The sequence below is a fragment of the Varroa jacobsoni genome, unplaced genomic scaffold (genome assembly GCF_002532875.2).
Source record: "Varroa jacobsoni isolate VJ856 unplaced genomic scaffold, vjacob_1.0 contig00207, whole genome shotgun sequence".
In the NCBI taxonomy this organism is placed as follows: Eukaryota; Metazoa; Arthropoda; class Arachnida; order Mesostigmata; family Varroidae; genus Varroa; species Varroa jacobsoni.
In genome coordinates this window covers 30,453-51,682 of record NW_019214428.1, presented here as the reverse complement: position 1 = coordinate 51,682, position 21,230 = coordinate 30,453, and the positions used below count along the sequence as shown (strand labels likewise).

The window sequence follows — 21,230 nt, the reverse complement described above, 5'->3', positions numbered from 1 at the left end:
CTGTGCATCTACCTTCACTTGGCCTGTTCCATTCTGCAGTTTCACAAGGTTGGACGCCTGTTTATTTTTCGGCTGGCGTCCGTCCTAGCAACGTTAACTAGCAATAGAAGCAACAGCAACAGCTGCAGCAGCAACAAGCCTGACATCGGCATCAGGCTCACCTTTGGCGGCAGGTCCGTAAGGGCATCACAGTTCCTTTCGGGCTGTCGTCTGAAGGCGTCGGTAGTGGTATCGTATGCGCCGCTTTCCCGGCCTATCGGAGGTCGCTCGCCATACACCTCGAAGGTCTAAATCGATTCACGTCGGGTTGGGCGGTTCTCTTTGCCACATCAGCGGCAACGGCAGTAAAGCGAGAGTAGATAGCAACGCTTGACGACTCTGTGCTTGTGATCCTTCCCTTTTTTACGGGTGTATTTGCCTATCATACCCGAGAACGACACACTTGGACAACAGCGAACTACTAGTGAACGCAGCAGACTACACGCTCAAAAGTAAGTCAAAAAAGTAGTACACGACTTTCGGTCGCGTTTGGTGTTTGTTTCAAGCAAAAAAAATAGGGAGTACACATGGAGGCTGTTAGTTGATGCCGGGCTGAACGGATTAATGAATAACTGTTTAATGGCATCGATTTTGTAGAATCGCGTAAGTTTGCGATCAGGTGTAACTTTCTTTTTTTTTAAATACTACGGTCCGCGTGACAGCTAACTTCTTTGGCTAGGTTGTATGATGTTCAAAAGCGAACTTATGGATACTCAGTGCATAGCTCATTTTTAACAGTGAATTCAAGGATGCTGCTTTGCTGTGCGACCGTCCAAATTAACTTTCGGCGTTTTCTCATTAGAAGTTTTTGAGTACAGTCGACTCTCATCGTGCATCGTACTTTCAAGGCTTACGCCTTAGCTTTAAACGGAAATAAGTGAATTTATTCGTCTCGAAAAAAAGATCACTGTAAAACTGGTGTCGCCATAATTGCACGCAGCTGCTTCGGACTTTTTATGTTGAAAAGCTCATTTGATATAAGTACGGGACGATATAAGGGAAATTACGTGCAGAACGTTCTCGCTAAGTTATTTATGTGGTAAAAAATGTATATCGTGCCTAGCATCTATTCGTGTTTTTATTTATAGCATTATTTCGTGTGACAATGGCACGTTGAGAGTAAATACGACGCATTGTTTGCGTCCTTAGCAAAAAAAAAGGATCAATTACAAGGAGCAGAAATTATATTGCTGTGCGTGAAACAAAAAGAATCGATTATACACGATTCATTTAACGTTCAAGGACTATACTCCGAGTCGCTCTTTGATTTACAATCAGCATGTCTCAACATTAAATAACAGCGGTAATATAATGCTATTTGGGCTTCTGCTTACGGAATTACCGTGCACTGAACACGTTGGCTACTAATCGGGTCGTAGTGACGAAGATTCTATCTAGAGCTTACCATCCTCAATTAGCGAGCCTCATTGAGCTTGAAAAGCGTTCTCAGATTGGACGAACAGAGCGCTCATCGGAGCCGACTTGACCTGATCTCTAACTCAAAGCGCTCTCTTCCTCCCCGGGGAGTGACAGCCCAGATCTGTTTCGTATCACGAGCGTATTGCGAAACGTTCTCGTATCACATAATATTAACTATCACACTATCGGAGTCACGGTAGTAAAAAAAAAAAGCTAGCCAACACGTCGCGGCCAACCTGGTCTGCCAAATCATCCGCAGCTTCTGACCCAGCTAGACAAGACTCGGGCCACGGTGACATGACATTTCTGATCACAATAAAACGTTCGCTCACTTACTGCTTGTTTCGTGTATTTTGCTCTGTCCGGTGGGATCTTACGGTCCTACGCGGTACACAATTCCACAGATGGTGAATTGGAAACGTCCGCTGACGTTGATCTACCGGGATAACCACAAATTCGGTTCCGCCCTCTACGAACCAACACTCGAAGAGTGCGAGAGGCGTTATACGGGTTCCCTGCAAACGACATCCTTTCGATCGGACCGACCCGACATTGCAGTGTTCGATAAGTCACCGTTGGTCGGATGTAAGTGAGAGTACGCCGGTGATCTATTCATAATCTTTCGACAGCGATAAATCTGCTAGAGGAATGGTGAATCTGGGCAGACGTTTGGTACCACTAGTTTCACTTACTGCTAGATGACAATTTTCACAAAACAAGATGAACACGCAATACCATCACAGTAGTAACTATCGCCCCCCCGCTCGCGTATTTCAGTGGGCATAATATGTGACGCAGCTGTTGCGTGGAGCACAACTGATCAACGTTTGGACTTTTCGGACTCTGTTACAACAAAATGAATACTTGTTTTTTTCTCGTTAACATTAAGCTCATTTCTTTTTAACGAACGCTTATTATAAACTAATGGTGAGCCTTTGTGGAAACGTCTCCCTGGGTACCGCGCTACATCGAGATATTCCTGACACTGCCCCCTAGAATTCGATCTGTACTGGAAAGCTTGTTGATATATATGAGGGTGAACTATATCGTTGATAATCAGCTTTACATAAAAGCTATTTCTAACATACTGGTTGCGTTTAGTTACAGTCTGACACTATCAAGGTAAAGTTGTTGGAGCCCTAAAAATGCAATCATTCTTATGTATACTGTTGTTTATTTGCTTCTACCAAATATACGAGTTCCTGGGATACTGATAGGTATCAGAAAAAGGTTGACATCGGGTCGGTCTCTGTTGTGTTGAAGCTGGAACTTTTCCCTTTTAGCGATTGCATGCCCATCGATTGATGTGAGCAGATCATAAGTAGGTGGCATCCGCATATCTTCACCTGTTTACTAACTGAGTCAATACGTCGTTTAAATATGCCATTATCAGCGAGTTTTAGACGTACTTCGTCTAGTTATAAAACACCACGTCCAAAATCGCTTTTCGAAGATCTTCACGAACAGCGATCTGCCAGCTGTACGCGACCTACACTTGATCCCAACAAGGATGAGTCTTTACATCACCGCTGTAAGTTAAGTATGTGCCTTGTATTATATAGTGTGTCTAGCAGTTGTTTGCCTGACTACTTCCTATGTATCGAAACAATAACTATGGTATAATGGGCGATAAAACGGAAAAAACAGGGGAACAACAACGCTGTATAAAGGTAAATAAGCACTTAATACTTTTATTCCCATTTTTCCCGGATCGCGCTCGTGTCCGTACTACAACCGTCTACGTTAGCATGAACCGCCAATCATGCAATAAGCTATATACGATCGTTCTAAACCGTCGTATATTTATCTGTCTCTTTTCTGCTAATTTATAGAAAAACGTCGCTAATATTCTATTCTCGTATATCTTATTCTCTCATAGGAGCGAAATAGAGAACTAATCTATCGAAACACATCAGCACAACGCTAACTGCAGTGCAAGCGGTGTCATGAAAATAAGCTTCGATCAAGGATGGCAAATTTCTATAAACGCGTTTGTTCGCTGCCAGTTAGCCGGCTTGCCATGTAAAAGTCGCTTAAACATAGGTTTCAACAAGCATAAGTGTTTCATGTGAAACAAGCATTGTAGTGTCTCGCCAAAGCCTAAGGAGTCTACTCCTAATGCCAGTAGCAGCTCATCCTGGTTCCATTAGCATGCTATAATAAACCGCTCAGGGGCCTGCCTAATTTGCCTGGCCACGGATGCTTTGACAACGACTTTTCCGCTCATCCTCCTTCTGTTCGCTTCTCCCCTTCGTCCCCTCCTTCTCTCCTTTTCTTTTCTTTTCGCTTCTACCATTTGCAAATAGATGTCACTTAGAATAATACTGCAAACTCAGATGCTCCCAGGCCGCAGGCCCGTCACTTTGTCAATACGTAAACGGGTTATTTCGAAAGAATCGTGAATGCTTGCTAGTCATCGTTCACCCGTAGTTATACTGCTACTAATTATGAGACGTCATGCCGTAATGTGCGTTACGAAAGCCCTGCACTATAACGTTAAATATCGTCGTTACCACATGTAGCACCTGACAACTAGTGGATAACGGTAATAACGGTAGCGGTGACGGCCGGCCCCTAGACTGCATGCACCAAGTAGCCGAGAACGAAGATGTCTTCTGGGCAAGTTCATCTTGCGATAACGCCCAATCTAATTTCTATTAAGCTCATCGATGTGGTCTGGCTAATCTTTAGCCGGTAACGGATGCGCATAATACCTGGGCACTTTTGATATTCATCGTTGTACGCCATTAGCTACAAGCCAGATGTATGTCGCCTTTCATTTGATAGGGTCAAGAGACGTACGAGTGTTTAACGTTCCCTGACTTTTTACAGCCTTGGAACCCACGCTTCGTGGTGCTTCCTTTGTAGCTGCGTACATCATTCAGTGGGCAGATCTAGTTGGCTTGAAGCTGCTTGCTGTCGAAATAGCTATCACGGACGGGAAAATAAGGAAAAAAGATCTATTATGTATGAAGCAGATACAGGCTACGTTAAAAGGATGTCGTCCTGAATGGTCCGCTACGTGTGACAGTATTTTTAGCTAAAATCGTCACTGTGGAAAAACATTTTTAACTCGTTGAAGGTTCCCCAAACGCGGGCCCGGTTTCGTTCATACACGTTCGGTTTAATTTGAGCTACGTTACGACAGGGGGTCTTGTTGAGCTTAGCTTTTCTATTATTGTAGATGAAGTAGTGATATAGCGATAATTCGTACACTGGGATAGTATCGGGACAATCTTGTTCGAGGCTATTGTGTAGTGTGATGTGGTGCTCTCTATCTTCAGAAAAAGGTCACATCTAAATATAGTTGATAGAATTTTTAGCAAATTTTATTCATTTTTTTTAGCAAAACTGGCATCGGACATGCATGCATACATAAGAATACGAATTGCAATCAATTTGTCATCACCTCCGATAATCGGAGCGCATACCCTTCGAATGCAAGAATTTTTATTTGGGTAGCATTAATAGCACTAATAATAAAACTATATGGGTTTTCAGAAGTCAGACCCTAATTGTTAATCATCTTAGCACGAAAAGGCGTAGCTACCGTCCAGTATCGGACCATGCTCTTTGTTCAAGAGACATAGGGTTTACGCCCGGTCGGACGTGTCATCAAACTCGTCGTAGGGAATCGGCGCTACTGTTCTGCCTATGATTGAACATTGTAAAAGTTAATTACGCGAAAACGCTCGGCTGACTAGCGTCGATGATTGGTTACGTGTGTGAATGGCAAGAGGAAGGATCCGGGAACCTTTGGGCCCACCCCCTTTTCAGAGAAAATGAAGTATTAAATTCATCTTTGAAATTTCGAATATAATATGATTCGAACATATTTTATGCTTTTAAAAGCTTTGACCGTTATTATCAATTAAGATGACCATGAGGATTTGAGCTTTAGAATTGTCACATCAGATTTCTTTGAACAGACCTCTCGATTTACAAAGATAGAACGAGAAACACATACAACGTTCGTCTTCTTGTATACGTAAAACACGTTTTGAAATTTAGCGCGCTTGCGTTTTAATATCAAATTGTTACATTCGTCTCTAGGGTGTACCACTTCAGCGGCATAGGTTCGTTGTGACCTACTGCGGACAGTAGTTTGATTAAGTAGTACTGTGATAGAAGACAAATACACGCGTATAAAACATCGGCTCCGTGTTTGAGATGGGCGAAACAACTCCGATTACCATCGGATGGCATATACATATAATAATAATAATGATACGCAAAAACAAAAAACAAGCATTTGTCTCACACACAAAATAATGTGTGTAATAACACTCGGTTGGCAAATCTCTTTAAATTGACTGTTTGTAACAGACGATTCCAATTGGCTCTGTGTAATTTGCGCTTGTACATCAGTATCATTGGCGTGGAAAAGTACAGACGTCCTATAGCCACATCGAGATCACACAAAACAAAAAAAAACTTTACCCAACACCTGCAGAAGCGGCTCGTGGTGCAATAAAACAGTGTATTTAAGATCAAAACTATAAAATTGATTGTAGGCTATTTTAGTGATTGGTATGTCGGAGACGTTTTGCCTACGATCCCGGCGAACACGTACATTTAGGCTTATACATGAACATTGTTTGACCATACGTACAGAATGTATTACATGATCATGTATTAAGCGTTGTTTAATTACCCCGATTTAAGTATGATCCCCTGTTTCCATGCAGCTTTAATTATGACTTCCATGTTGTGTGTAGATTTCTACACCTTATTGTTAAGTCTTTAGTCAGTCAGAAGGATGTTGGGCTTCGTTGTCAGTATAAACGCTTGTTCCTGTCGTCTTCCGTCCAGCTTTTGCCCCATTAACATTTCCACAGGTTTCTTAACCTATGAGCACTGGCAACGCCGTTTGTAGTTGGACAAATTCTGGATAACGATGTCCAAATGGATCTCACACCGACGGACCCATGGAGCGGCGAAGTTTCCTTAGCGGTAGCACTGCGAACACGAATATCGTAGTCCAATTGACCACAAAGACCTCAACTATAACTACCAAATTCGACGAGCCCCTCTCTGATACCTTCCCGTTTGCATATCATTTTGCGCCAACCATGGCAGAACGCAGATCTACACCGACCTATTATGTAGATGGTATTTACAGAGTCATGTGGTTCAACAGTGTATGTTTGAACACCTTCCCAGTAAGTATATTGCTTTCACAAATAGCTTCGCTTTTAGCCCTTAGCAAACGTAAGGCATTGTCTATAATAGTACAAACCCGTGCCCTATGCTGGGATTCACATTGAGATCACATCACCGTAATTATATCAATTAGGTCCCCACGGGTTCGCAATCGAGCGTACAAATACGGTTGTACAAGCTCACAGTTGGTTATAAATACTTGTTTCCTGCTATTTGAGGCTGACAACCGGATGAACGAAAGTATCAGGTTCGATGCTTCTACAAATGTATTATGTATACATTTACACATATTTACCAACTCTAATAAGAGGAAAACTTACTTCCAAGCAAAGTCACATGTTCGATGCTTACGTACGTACATGTGGTGTGAATAGTCAGAGGTTACTCTCAGACGCTCAAACAAACTACGTGGTGGAAATCATGAGGAAAAAGCAATGATGCTGTGTCACGAACTAAATCATATACCCCGGTACAATGCAATAAGCCGAACCTTTGTGACCGAGGCTGCTCACCTAGTAAATTGTCTGAAAGCGGCCATAGACGTAATTGCTTACGTGCTAGGCGAATGTCGTTTGGAGAAAAGGTTACAAGCGGTAAAGAGCGCGAAACTGAAATCTGGCCATTTGTCATTATAGGTACGAGCTCCACAGGGCACTCCGGACTATGCGATGGCTTAACGCATTGAGCACTGCAAATTTCAAGATACTCATGTGTCACGTAAACATACTCCTGATCGTATGAACACATCCGCCCTGTGCGTCTCAATGATGTTGTCAGCGTCTATTATTACGTTAGCGCAATGACAATAGAACCCAGCTATCGTGCCGATATTTTGATGTCGTCGATGGCCGAAAACCATTGCTGAACAGGGCGGCAAACCTACCTGGTCGGATTGTCGCTGACCGTTGACGTCGTGTCTTGCCCACACCCAAGATCTTCTAATTTCATTTTTACCGTGTCACATACGCACCTCGTCTCTTATTCTCTGTTTCGCAGTCTGATCTATGCTGTACTGTTTTATTTTTGATAATTATGCTGAAACTTACTTTGACCGGCTAGCTAGCTGGCCGGGAGTACACTGAACCTACGATGAAGGTGCCCGTCTCAAAGTACCACCGACCGAAGCGCTACAGATAGGTTCATGACTGAATCTGTCTGCAGCGCATGTCATGAATGAACGAACGCTGTCTGGTTTACTGAATAGCCGTACTGCGTAAGCGTACATGGTGTACATTTTCAAGGTCTAATATCGGCCTAGCTTCAATTTTGTCGTTCGACTGCATCAAAGGTATCGCGCAACTAAAGTCTGTTTCATTGGTGGCAACAGCGACGGATGTGGGACGAAACCGTGTGGCAATGTCATTCCAACGCCGTTGTATTCGCTGAGTAAGATTGAAACTAGACTTTGTCTAGGCAGCTCGAAGTAAGTGGCTGATTCACCGCAGTCTGTCATAAATGCCAGTGCAGCATTAGCAGCTGACTGGCGGCATAAAAGTGACATTCGACGACGAGTCACCCAAGAAACCTGATAGGACCCAGCGCGCCTGAGGAATTCGTTGTGACGTTCTAGGCAAAATCGAAAACGAGCGTCCGAGACGTTTGCGGAATGATCTTCGTGCGAACGATATCGTAGCGTAATCAAACCTCTGGCAACGTAAATACCATATCGATCGATCGAAAGAGTCCCTATAAAGCATATCTGTATCATGCCAGTTCTGTATGATATTATTATACAAACAGAGACGAGATCTGACCGTCATAGTCATAGCACGGTCAGAAACGAGCATAATCTAACATGAACCGTTGAATGAAAGCGTAGAGGCTCACAACGTCGAGGACTTGTTGATGTCCATTGACTTAGACAATGAACAACTTCAATACATTTGTGGGCAAGTTTTTGTCATGCCAAAACTGCTCTAGGGTCAAGAGCCTGATAAATTTTACCGATGACTAATGCTTACTTGACACGTATCAGATGTGTTTGTCTAAACGAGAAAGCTTATCTTACATTCGAGAGTTAGTAGTCGTTTTTAACAGTTATTATTAACAGTGAGGTACGTGTTTTATATACAACACAGGTCGAATAATAGCCGATACTCTCGATATAAAGGGCTTATTATTAAATTACCGAAAAAAAAACGACAGTAACTTCTGTGAATTTCAATTATTAAGTGGAAAGTCCATAGGAATTTCAAAGATGGTCAGAAGAGGTACGTTACTACCCATACAAGCGCATCTTGAAATGATTGTCTGAAGCAAACCTATGTCACCCACTAATATACGCCTATAAGATAGTTGCCATATTGCGAACTCGAAGTTAAGCATTTCATATACACCGGCGCTTATTTACCGCCAAGCAACAATACACGTACGGCATAGAGAATAACCATATGAACAGGTCTCTATTGAGGGCGGTCACGCCATAACGAGAGCATGGACGCCGTAGAGCATATGCCCGGTCCTCGAAGTTACTCGAATTCACTCCTTATAATGTAGTTCAATCGGTACATCCCTTTTGGCAAACGTATGCGCTGTATAGGTGAGTGGTTGTGATGCGTATATCGATTTTTAGATAGGTCTCTCTCTTGGCAATCTCGCTGCCGACAAATAGGACCAACCTACAACGACATCCCGCTTTTTTCCCCATCTACAAACGAGAAAAATAAGGCTAATTTAATGTTGGCCAACACTGGGACACGATGCGTTCACTTCTTATTTCCCTTTTTGACACCGCAATTTTGTAAAATAACACAGAGAAAGAACAAGCTGGCGGGACAAGCGGCCAGAGCTTTTGATGGCCAAAAAAATGGGTTGCAGCTAACAAACGATAGCAAAAAGATAGCTAATACGGGATACGATAACTGATGATATCAAATAACGCCATCTGGCCCAATGATGATACAACAACGACGAGAAGATTCGACCCAGCAATTGATAGGCACATGTAGGACTTATGTTGTCCAGAGCTTCTCGGTAAAACTGTACCCTGTTTTGTTATTGCGATGGAAACATGTGCTGTTTGCGTGGCAGGATACAATTTCGTGTTTGGTAGCAATAGGAAGAACTAGTTTTAGTACTCTCTATTTACATAGAATGCATGATTTGTCAAACATTTACGCTCCCTTTGGTTGTAGTAATGGCAATGTAACCTTTTACTATGGCAGATTTAAAATCTCTTCTTAAAAACAGTTCTTGTAGACGAAATATCTAGTTGCCTTCTAGCCACTGCCATTAAAATGCTGAAAACCAAGACATAAGCATCGAGTTCCAATGAATATAGTAACGATGATTGCAACAGGACGGACGACAAATCTGCTAATTAATTGTTGGACAACGACTGTAGCTAAATGACGTCCTAGCAAACTCATTTCAACATCAGACTATGGCCATCTCTTCTGGCTTTGCTAAACGTCATTCAATGGGTTCGTAAATAGTAACTAGCTGTGTTTCTTATCGTGCAAACGTCCTTATGATTATTGTAGGAACGAAACGTGCCTGTGCGACTCTGTGCACTACTTCGGCATCATTGTTATTCTATGTACTTAATTAATAAACTCGTGGCTACTTTAGACAAAATACATATTTTCCATTGAACAGATGACATCGATCTGTAGAGGTTCTTTTCTTTAAGGAGATATGTGCGTTTAAAAGCATTCAACTCCAACAAATTGAACCGATCATCAAACAGCTTAATGCCAGCTATTGCACTCATACTGCTAGATCCACCGTCAATGAGTACAAACCTGTGGGAGAAGTGTGACCAGTTTCAGCAACAGTTTCTCGTGAAAAATGTAATCATATTGAAGCGTCGTTTACATGTATGCAACATACGTCAGCATTGTCAACTTTTTTGCCGGCAGGCAACTAACCATAGGTTTTCCAGGCTGTCTCCGCAAGGTTTTACTAGTTTTTAGTTTTGTATGTTTACGCAACAAATATGGTCGTGGCTAGGGGCTATCCAAGTAGCTGTTAAGCTGGAGCCACTGTGTTCATTATTTACGATGCGGACGAGTCAAAGCGAGAGAGAGAAAAAAAGGCCAGGTAAGGCCGCCGCGCTCGCAATGATGACAGAAGCATTATTCATAAACGACTTCATCCTGTGTAGCGCCACGGAGACTACGGCACGGCCTGCCAGCGCCTTGCAAAAGAGCCTCAACCGGCCTAACGTGAATTCATACAAATAGCACCAAACGAACACTGGCAATAAGAACGACGGTGCGTAACTGGCGGTGAAAGAGTAAAGGCACACCCGCCTACGTAGCAGTTTATGAATCGGGAAAGGCGCTGGGTTTTCCTTCATGTGTGTGTATGAACGTGTTAGCAAACACTCATGACACTAATACGTTCCAGACGATACACGACATTTAGTTCAGAGAATTTATATTAGAATAAGTGTCTTCAGATTGTGGCGGGCTGGCGATACAGGAGATCCCGTAAAATTCGCTTTAACAACTCTCCGGCGTTAACTGTCGCCATGCTGTTTTAAATGGAACGTCTGCTACAAGTCGATTGCCGTAACGCGTGTGCTATATGATATCTAACGCCTAACGTTTTCTGGTGATGTCGAGTGTCGACAACAACGAACTTTTCTTGTAGCGATAATAGCTATGACATTGTGGACTAAGCCAGGCCTCAACTCAAACCTTACTCACTCACTCACACGTGACAAGCATATAAGCCAATCATCATGTAATCGTTCTTCACCGCTGTTTGCATCCCAAACTCCGCGGCCATCTCCGCATCCTTTTCCTCTAAATCGCTTTGAATCTTTCCTCAGTTAAGCTGGGTTTGGCAACTCATCTCAATTTTGTCATATTCTACGCTTGACAACACACGTGCACGCACACACGCAGACCGCGACTATGTAGTCGGTGTTCTAGACAAAGAAGCAACATGAGACGCTGTTATATTCTATCTATGAGAACGCCTCGACTGAAATCGTCGACTGCTTCCGTTGCTTGGCGACTGTTGCTAGCATGGCCATAGTGATTTTGGTTGTACCAAAGGGATCACAGCAGAAAATGAGGCATCTCGTGTAAGGTCGTAAGGGAAAAGCGACAATGATGTTAGAGGACGGGAACGACAGCAAACCGACAAGATGGAAAAGCCCTTTTCTTTTCCCTGGCCCGTAGGACGACTCGAGCTGGTAGGACCTGGGGCGCCAAACAGATGAACGTTGACCAGATGACAGTTATTATGGTGTTTAGTATCAACTGAATTCGACGAAGCTCATTGTTACAGATGAAAATGCAAGAGACAAAGCGCGGGAACTATGGGAGGTTGCTGCGAACAACAAACACGAATGAAGCATGACTACAGCTATGATGAACCGGCTTGGGTTACCAACAACCTTATTTGCAGACGCAGCCCCAACACTGACTGACCATTCGCTTGGGCTACCATTAGCACTTTTGTCATGACAACTAGTGGTCAAAGGGTGCTAGCCTATCCGACACTAAGAAAGATTGGGCCTGGAGTCCACCGTTCAGATAAGCCTGACGACAACTGAAGACGGAATCGTGGTGCCAGAGTGAAGAAAGCGGTGAAGAAAACGCAGTTTCTCTGTCGTCCATTCCCTTTTTCCTTTTGTATAACTGTAAGCCAAATGTGAGTGAGTGGTAGGTATCAAGTGTGGTAAGCAGACAAAGCCCTATGAGCACGAGCGGCGACTCTACCGCGTGTTTTGAGTAAGCGCGTATACGAGATCTTCGTATCAGTGTAACATTAGGAGAATTTATTTCAATAGGTGTTCATCTGTGAACACAAATGGCTTGTAGTTGACTTATACGCAGTTGTTCTAGCCGGCAGAATCGATTTTTCCCACAGCGTTCGCGGTACAATGCACTGGCACAATATAAACGGAGTCCACGAGAACGCTATAGCATTGCCCTATGCACACGCTTTTTATTCGTGAAATAGGACACATGGTAGGTCGAAAAAAAAATGCCTACGCTACAATTAATATAATAATCGTTCCGATAGAGCAACGATTACACCGTTGCCACATTTCGACAACATGTGAAACAGAACTAAAGTAGTTCCTTGTTATTCGTAGGCGTCATTTTGCGACGCGACAAGTTCTGCTATAATCGTTCCTTTCACAAGGTCTGCTACATGTTGGTCTACTAACGCTGCCTTGTTGCCCATGCATGCCTGGGTGCGAAACAACCAACGTGTTGGTCTTTATGATGGTGTCGTTCGGCGGGCGGCGACGCACACAAAACGTGCAAACGTGGTAAGGCACGCAGCGTTGCGTTTGTAGCGCCTCGCCTGTCGCAGCGTTCGGCTAATTTGCGTCCATACAAATTGTCCTTTGGTGTCATACAATGCCCCAGATGCGTTGTTTTAATGTCGTTGAAAATGGCAGCGACCTCTTGTGAGAGATGTGGCGTCTATTACTGCCGAGGCTGTCAGATCGCTCATTCATCATTATCAGAAAGCACGCCATTAAAGCAATGTCGCCTTCTTCCAAACTCTTTGTATAGCAGAAAATATCACGACTGCTTAAAGCTAGCTACCTTGGATGCGTAATAATCATAATCTTGTAATCACTTAAATTATAATACGAATAGGTGAAGTGAGAATCTATTTTTCATTTTCAGTACAGGGAGCTACTTTTTAGATATATATAAGATAAGATAAAATAAGACTGACATTACGGTTCATCTACAACATATTCGAAATACATCTATATTTTGCCACGCGTATTATGTATGGCTTATTGCGAGATATCGGCTCTAAAAGATACTTCTAGCTAAACGAAAACAAAAAATTATCCACAAGATTAAGGTGTTCCACATCCTTTTCCCCGAAGTTTGCTGAAGCAACCCACCGAAAAATACTTATGACAATTACTGTGGTACTTTGTATTGATCAGGAGCCACTGTACACAGGCGGCCTGCAATACCGTTAATATGTAAAGAAGATCACTAATAATACCATAGCACCGGTATAATTGAATTAGAACGAATACAATCTTGAACCGGGCTTGAACAAAGTGATTATTTACGCTATGTAAGGCGGATTGACGGAAAAGAATAAACGCTCAGAACAATCAAACAGATAAAATGTGTATGAGTGTCACAAGGTTTGCTTGCGTGCGTGGGGCTTACGGCAATGCTTAAGTATAGTTTCTAGGCCCTAGTTAATGTTTATGGGGGTAATATAGTTAGTCAGTACCGGAAGAAATTTTCTTCATGCCCATCTACTATACTTCGAAGACAGCCTCTAAATAGGTAACTAGAATAGGGCATAGGCCAGTTGAACATTTGGGCGTGTAAGGGGCGAAACTGTATGTGCAGCGCCATCGATGGATATGCAGTCTAAAAATGGCTTAGTGTTTGTAAATATTTGTAAAAACAGTCGGAAATTCTGCTTTTCGCACAAAGGTATTACGTATCACATTATATAGTAAACATAAATAGTGACTTTCGAACATTGTTAAATTGTTTCAGTACGATTGTTTTCATCTAATTCGGTATGGCCAAGATCAGTACCTTCGAAGCTTTCATTTAGAGGTTCATACTGGTCCTCGAACGTTTTCTTTGCATTTGTATCTTATTTATGGCTCACTTTTTGTCTGCCGCTTGTTATCGGCTGAGCACAGATTGTTTGGCTATTTTCGGTACGTGCGGATGGCCAGTACCAACGGTTTCAGACAACCAGGGTTACACAGCGTAATTCGAAATAAGCGTGGTCATGCCTTTCATCGACTTATCGTAGCGGGTCACGAGCAAGCGATAGCTTGTCGGTGGTATGTAGCCTGCGATATAGCACGGTCGTCTGCTTATGGTTGGTTACGTACTATACGTTGGTCTGTACGCGTGGCTGATTAACTAAACGTCGGCTAATTTGCACCCAAGACAATAACTCCCTCTGATAAAAGCTATGAACACGGGACTTTCTAATTAGACATAAACTCACCGTTTACTCGACCGAACACATGATCAAACTCTTCCAATAAATACTTATTTGTAATAGGTGTAGCTTAATGTGGCTTTCCACATGGTAATGAACGAGTCCATTGCAACAGTCGATTGGCCTTGTCACATCTCGGACAAGGTGCATTTCAAGTAATGCATTTACTCGAAAAGCCTACACTTCTTTACGTAAAATATATGCGTACATTCTATATATATCAAAGTATAATTACCTGGATAGATGAATTGTAAAGGAAGAGACCATATCCGTTCAGGAAACGTCGGTGTTCACGAATAATACGGCATTGATGGCAGAGGGGACATCGTTTTAAATCGTCTATGCATTTGCTATGACTGAAGTCAGGGTTGGCAGATTACTTCATCTGCTATCCAGGATACTTTCCCTCATCAACTTTGGGCAATTCGGAAGAGAACAAGCTACACTCCGCCCATCAGCCCCTCGGTTTTTTAGCTTACGCCGTAGACACTGGCGCTCATTTTTCCGTCGTAATTCTTTTGTCAGCCATCCTAGCCAACGACGCGTGTTAGATGAGGAAACTGAAACGCTTGCGCCCCAACCTCCTTAGGTCTACTCATTTATGCACGATTTACCTAAAAATTAAATTATGATTAGAAAATAATCTGAACAGAGCGGTGTCTGTAAATTGTACTGGTATTGCGAACTGCTAATTGAACATACGGAAATTGCTACCAGTTTGTAATGTGACTACGGGAATGTTTTACGGTTTATTGCTGCGCAGCTTGACGTTGTTGTGACGAAATTGTTCAATGACGAGGTTCTACCACTTCCCTCTGCTGCTTCTATCGATCCCCTACTGCTGCTGTAAATAATTAATTCGATGTTATCTTCATGGTGACCAGTGAACGAATGGCAGGACCGCGCTCGGGAGTCAACGCCATCACCTCTAAGGACGTTTTAAACAACTTTCTAATGAATGATTCAACTTGACAGAAAAGGCCTCCTTCGCCCGCAAACGTGCCAAAGCACGCGCCTTTCAAATCAACACCCAAGGAACGCGGCGGCAGTATTCCATATGACGACGTACATTACTGTCGTCGCTGACAACTGCTAGTAATACACGCGGCAGTATAATATAGACATTGTTGGGTAGTTCTGGTTTATGATAATGCGTTACATGTCTTTTTCTAACTGTACTCCATTTATTGGCTTCTGTACATGACTGTGCAATTTAGGCTTCTTTGAAGTAACCTTTAGTAGCGCGCTATTAGAAAAAAGCACAACGATACTAGGATGCTTTATGATTGGATTTGCCAGATCTAGCTTCGTTTACATACAGCTCTACGTAGAAAAAGTGAAAGCTGCGACCGTGTTTCAATGGACCACTCATTGACACCTTCCCCATTTGTCACTCATCTATTGCGCACTTCCTGTATTTTTGACCTGCTACCCTGTCTGTGATGCCGTTTCGAATCGTGTAATGTCGGCTGGCTGAAGCCAATGCTGTGTTATGATTCGCTTAGTATTGCATGTGGAAGGGATTGTATATATATATGGGTACGCGGCTGACAACGCATTAGCGGGAACGAGTGTCATTTATAAGCTTTGTGGACCCGAAAGCTTCTGAGGTAATTGAGCCGAGCAGATAATAAAAGCGTTGATTTACGAATGTGAAGCACAACGGTGACAAGTTGCCGTCAGAGCATCCGAGACTCGAAGTGGTCTGTGGTGGCGGAACTGCTCTTCTTAGGGCAAAGGTCCATAGCGCAGCTCTGGCCGACTAAGCCATTTGTTATTTTGTTGTTATGTTAGCTAACAGTACGCTTAAAAATGGCTCAATAGCTTCATACTTAGATGACTTAACTTTGCGTAAGTTGCCATATCTTATCGAATGTATTTATATATTTATAGAATGCTAAATTGGAAATTTTACATCCGTTGCATCATTATGCGGTTGCCTTGCATTATTTATCGACAAAAAAAAGGTGTCAACTAAAGGTAGATCGCCATATTTTATCTAATTAGTTCATTCACTTGTGTATTTCAGCGGAAGACCGCGGCACAACTAGGAGAAAGCAAATCAGCCGACAAGGGTCATCTGCTGTGTAAGTTAGCTTACAGTCCGTCTACAATATAGAGCTTTAAACTGTGATCACCAGTTGAAACCTGATTTTATTAATAGATTAGTGATATTTACTATTACGTTACCAGGGACTCCTTCACATATGATGGTAAGGATAATGAACTGAATGTAAACAGATCATCTTCACTGACAAAAATAGAACGGACTGCGGTAACTTACGATAACAAATATACTTACATCCGTACGTGCATCCATAATACACCACTGTGATCTTAGCTAATACGTTGTTACAGTGACTACTCAACGAGAGTTACTGAGTGAGACGATGGTCTGCTTTTTTACAACAATATGCCAACGGCACGACAAAGCTTACGTTTTCCAAATTGACTCGTTTGATTTTTGTTTGTCAAAGCTGCAGTTTTCGTTCTTATAGACGATGTGAAATAAGCATTTAGAACAGATAGGAACGTACGCAAACAGGGCGATGACTCGATGCAGCAGCCATCTTTTGATAACAATATTTTCCTCAGGCAACACTATTTAGGCCATCCCTTGCAATCGTATGAATCCTTTAATCGAGAAGGCACACGTAGACTGTCATTACATTGGTTCTATTGAATGTAAAAGGAATAAAGCTTTCAGGCTAGCAGGGTGTTCATTTGAACTGAGTTTCTATTTTGTAGGAAGATAAGCACTATGTTTCGATTGTATCCACAATAGGATTTTATTATTAGATCTTCGCAAGTCCTCAACTTTTCCTTCTGTAATAAACCTACCATTATTGGATCGCTTAATATAATTAGCAGACGATATATTTTGGTCATAAGAACAGTTTCTGAGAATTAGGAACTGATTGACAAATCTAGTTACCATTATTATAAATTACAAAAATGATAAACAGTATTCTCATGATAGTAATAACAATAACTGTTATTATCATTGGTATTGCGCCACCGTCAATACAATTGTTATAAAAACATATCAAGTAACTTGTTCACGACAAAAATAACTAGATAGCCGATAACTGTTTATACTGTGCGTATGTTTGCTATAAATGTTAACGAGTAGACCACGCGTTCGTCAAGGACTCGCTGTGAATTGCAGAGTCGATATAAAGCAATCGACTGGCATAGTGAAATAGATAAAGTCAACCATTAAAGAATCTTAGACGTCTAAAGTCTCGACTAAAGGATTACGCGAAACATATATTAAAACCAAGCAAAACAGAAGATGTGGGCTAGTGCTACACGTCATGTGTTTTTCAAAACGACTGACAGGCTTGACCGGAAGCAGATGTTCTTGACTATTCTCAGACTGAGCAACAATGGCGACAAAAACAGAACAATTTGCTGAAGTCCTTAGTCAATACGGTATCTGCTCAAACCATTCGGACAGTATTAACATAAGTTTACGTTTAGCTACCTTTAAAAAACTGATAGACGACAAAATTATTTTTAAGGGAAGGTGCCAGTCCAAGTTTAATCGATTTTCAACTGTTTCTTGTGTTGCTGGTGTTTATATTGCACAAATTTTACATTTTAGATGTGTGAGTTGCGTGTATGATGTGCCAAACGCTCGAATTATTCTACAGTTCATTACATTATTCCGGTACGCCGTACGTAACATCTTTCTCTCAGAACGATCAAATCGCATAAGATTTGTGTCATTTGCCGTAGTTTGTGAATAATACTGTTACCCGTATTTACGGAATGTTAAAAGATAATCCTACATGGACACGTGTACTCATTTTTTCAGGCGAGAGTTGAAATCTGAGCTTGAGCAACTTCAGGCGCGTATCGGTGACAATGAGAAAGCTGCTCGTCAGGATGCCTCAGTTCTGCGAGACATCATGGGTGGTCGAATGATGGAAATGGCGGCGAAAATTCGCGAAGCCGAAATGTACAACGAAGAATGTCAAAAAATAATACGCAAACAGTCGCAACTTATGGGCGTTAGTATTAGAGCTCATCAACTCAAGTTGTCAAACGATTATTAAAAACATGTAGAATGAATATCTGGCTCTTGAACTTATTTACACCAATCCCTGTCCTATGACCCTGTTTGCTGGCAACATTGCATTTTTAGTAGGTTGGGTTTCTGATTTCCCTTTTCGCTCTAATAGACATAATAGTTAAAAACGTACAACTATATATCCAAGGATGTGCATGGCTCTCCAAATCTAAGTCTCTAGAAAATCTTAGCAAAAGTCAGAACTTCAAATCTCTACTGATATGCATGATCCAGATGTAATCCAATACAATTCAAACTAAAGACGAGCTAGTATTCTTCACAGCTATTAGTAACATTAAGCTCCGGGTTCGAGATGCTATAGTATTTTTAGAAAAGAACAACCCAGTTTATTTTACAGAAATTACCCATTCTGACTAGTTCTAATCTTTCTTCATTGTTGTGCTGCAAATTTCACAGGACCTACAGAGCTATTGTGCGGGCCTAGAACGCAAACTTGCTGATACGATCGACGAATTGGCCGCATCAAATAATAAGGTCAAAGGCCTTTACATCCAGCTAGAGACCGTGTGTGGCGACTAAGTACGGTGCCGTTTTCAACATGACCACCGCAGATGCCCTATTAAGAATCTGTGAAAATCGTACGTAGATAACTCCTTGGGATCATTTTTGAACGGAGATTTCTATTTTGTAGGCGCGGAATCTTCCGAGGTGTCACTTATACCTCAGTGACATCGCACCACTTCAACAATAACCTGTCCGCATATCGCTGCTTATGTCACGCTTAATTCAAAAACTGTTTCCTGCTTACGCCTAAACTACATTGTTTCACTCTCAGCGAAAACGATCATCTACACGACAATTTTTCAATCATCTTTGTCAGCTTAACCACATCAACATCATAATAAATGGTCATAAGGACGAATGACAAGAAGCCGTATCAACACAACAGACATTGCTATCGAGACATTTCTAATGTCTCAACTTGGATTCACTATGATAGACCAGTTTTTCGTTTTGCACACCTAGTAATATCGAGCCTGGTGCAAACAGAGACAGAGCTTAGCCAACCAAAACATCCAATAAGAGCTCATCAATGATTTCCTGGTTGCTACATATTCATCAACCCATGCTTAAATCCACGGGCCAGCGTCACTTTTTCAGGTAGTTTTTTACGATTTTTTTTTATATGCAAGTTGGACAAACTCAGATACAAACTCGATTTTATGGAAGCGCTTTTTTAAACAAAAAAAACTTAGCTACATCTAAGCGCAAAATTTAACCCAAACCCTGTGTACTTTCAGTACTAATATTTGCATGCAAACATACGCCGGCGACATGTTGCATACGCTGCGCATAGTTGAATATAATGATTAGTTTACTACTACCACCTAATCTCTGTAGGAAGTCTACAGCCACTTTTGCTGTGCGAACTTGCCTCGTCTGTCTCAATTAGCAGCCGAACAGTATCGAAAATAATAGTGAAATCCAGTTCCGCTAATAACAAATACTAATATGTCTACTAATAAGCTAAGACGTTCTATTAATAGGTAAATGTAAGTGCTCGCTAGTTACAATATAATTTGCTGACTTTTCTTCTAGTATACTCTTGAACACGCTGCTATTTTTTCGCTTTAAGGAACAAAAAATCGAGCTTATGATAGTGGCAAAAACAAATGCATTAAGTTTCTTTTCTCTCTAACCAAAATATCTTTTTGTGGTTACGACGAGAACGTCTTGCATCGGTCTAACTCAAATGAACCCTAAAAGTAATCTTGTTTGTCTACAACCAATAAGAGTGACTATTACTGTCGTCACTGTCAACTTATAGTCGAATCACATCTTCATCCTGGTATTATAATAAATAGGGTTACCCATTTCCTTGATCTTGTTCCATGCAGATCTGCGCCGGACAACGTTAGATGGAGAGAAAACCAAGAAATAATCTAAAACGATTAAGCTAGACAGTTTTAGTCAGCTATATGTGACCTAAATGTGTTTCTTTGCCTTCGAAATTATCGTGCAAATGTACATAAATATATAGCGGCAATCGCGGAAAATGTTTCAATGTAGGACACAGGATAACTATGAAAGAACAAATGTTGAACGTTAAAAATAAAATACTAAGATGAACTGTCTCCATGTTTACAATGTGTGGTTCTTTTGTTACTACCGCTGATTCAAACTGATAGCAAATGGGAAAGGCCAGTCTACGCAGAATGCGTTTGTAAATTTTTTTACACTAGTGAACATCGCGAATTGGGCGTAAGATCGCCTAGCGATGAAGTTAGGCAAACTCGGATTACTTGATACTTCTAGATGCGCGACACTTCGCGAATGTGATAAACGCTTACAGCTTTTATCAATGTGAAATTTCATAGGATTTTTCTTACAGGTGCTAGCAGAGACGCGGGAAGCAGGAGATCCAAATTTTTTTTAAACAAGCTAGTTTTTCTCTGCCAAATCACAGGATTATTAACAAAGCTGTTATTCAGCAACAAAGACAATTTCAACAGACACAGTGTGGCTGGAACACTCCATTATCGGGAATAAGATTTGCTGAAATTTTGTTTATGTTTAATCGTTACAACATGGTAGACAAATTTCAGCATAGGCAGGCTTGATATGCTATTGACCAACAAAATCACCAAACAGTACC

General features: G+C 41.7%; 1 protein-coding gene and 1 long non-coding RNA gene across 5 annotated transcripts in view; one reads left to right on the top strand and one right to left on the bottom strand.

The window, feature by feature from the left end:
- LOC111270941 (uncharacterized) overlaps positions 1-16,143 on the bottom strand; it is a 29,018-nt gene extending 12,875 nt beyond the window's left edge. Inside the window, exon 1 of the long non-coding RNA XR_002686559.1 lies at positions 14,774-16,143. This is a non-coding gene — a long non-coding RNA (uncharacterized LOC111270941). The remainder of the gene's footprint in view (positions 1-14,773) is intronic.
- LOC111270939 (paramyosin, long form) lies at positions 209-20,722 on the top strand. 4 transcript variants are annotated; one of them, XM_022851435.2, is made up of 7 exons: positions 209-491; positions 1,863-2,043; positions 2,852-2,998; positions 16,568-16,625; positions 18,359-18,554; positions 19,031-19,212; positions 20,473-20,722. In XM_022851435.2, exons 2-6 carry the CDS (start codon positions 1,863-1,865, stop codon positions 19,151-19,153), a joined length of 705 nt encoding a protein of 234 aa, XP_022707170.1. In that variant the 5' UTR covers positions 209-491; the 3' UTR covers positions 19,154-19,212; positions 20,473-20,722. The 4 variants fall into 4 exon arrangements, with proteins under 4 accessions (XP_022707170.1, XP_022707172.1, XP_022707173.1 ...); XM_022851437.2 differs by having other exon boundaries at positions 213-491; positions 2,852-2,989; XM_022851436.2 differs by lacking the exon at positions 209-491 and adding an exon at positions 501-642.
- Positions 20,723-21,230: the final 508 nt, after the last annotated feature.

What these genes read in the sequence shown, in the direction of transcription:
- LOC111270939 (XM_022851435.2), top strand. Translation starts at nt 1,863, where the DNA reads ATGGTGAATTGGAAACGTCCGCTGACGTTGATCTACCGGGATAACCAC. An exon ending in CGACAAGGGTCATCTGCTGT is followed by an intron (nt 16,626 to 18,358) that starts GTAAGTTAGCTT and finishes TCATTTTTTCAG; the next exon opens with GCGAGAGTTGAAATCTGAGC. An exon ending in AACAGTCGCAACTTATGGGC is followed by an intron (nt 18,555 to 19,030) that starts GTTAGTATTAGA and finishes CAAATTTCACAG; the next exon opens with GACCTACAGAGCTATTGTGC.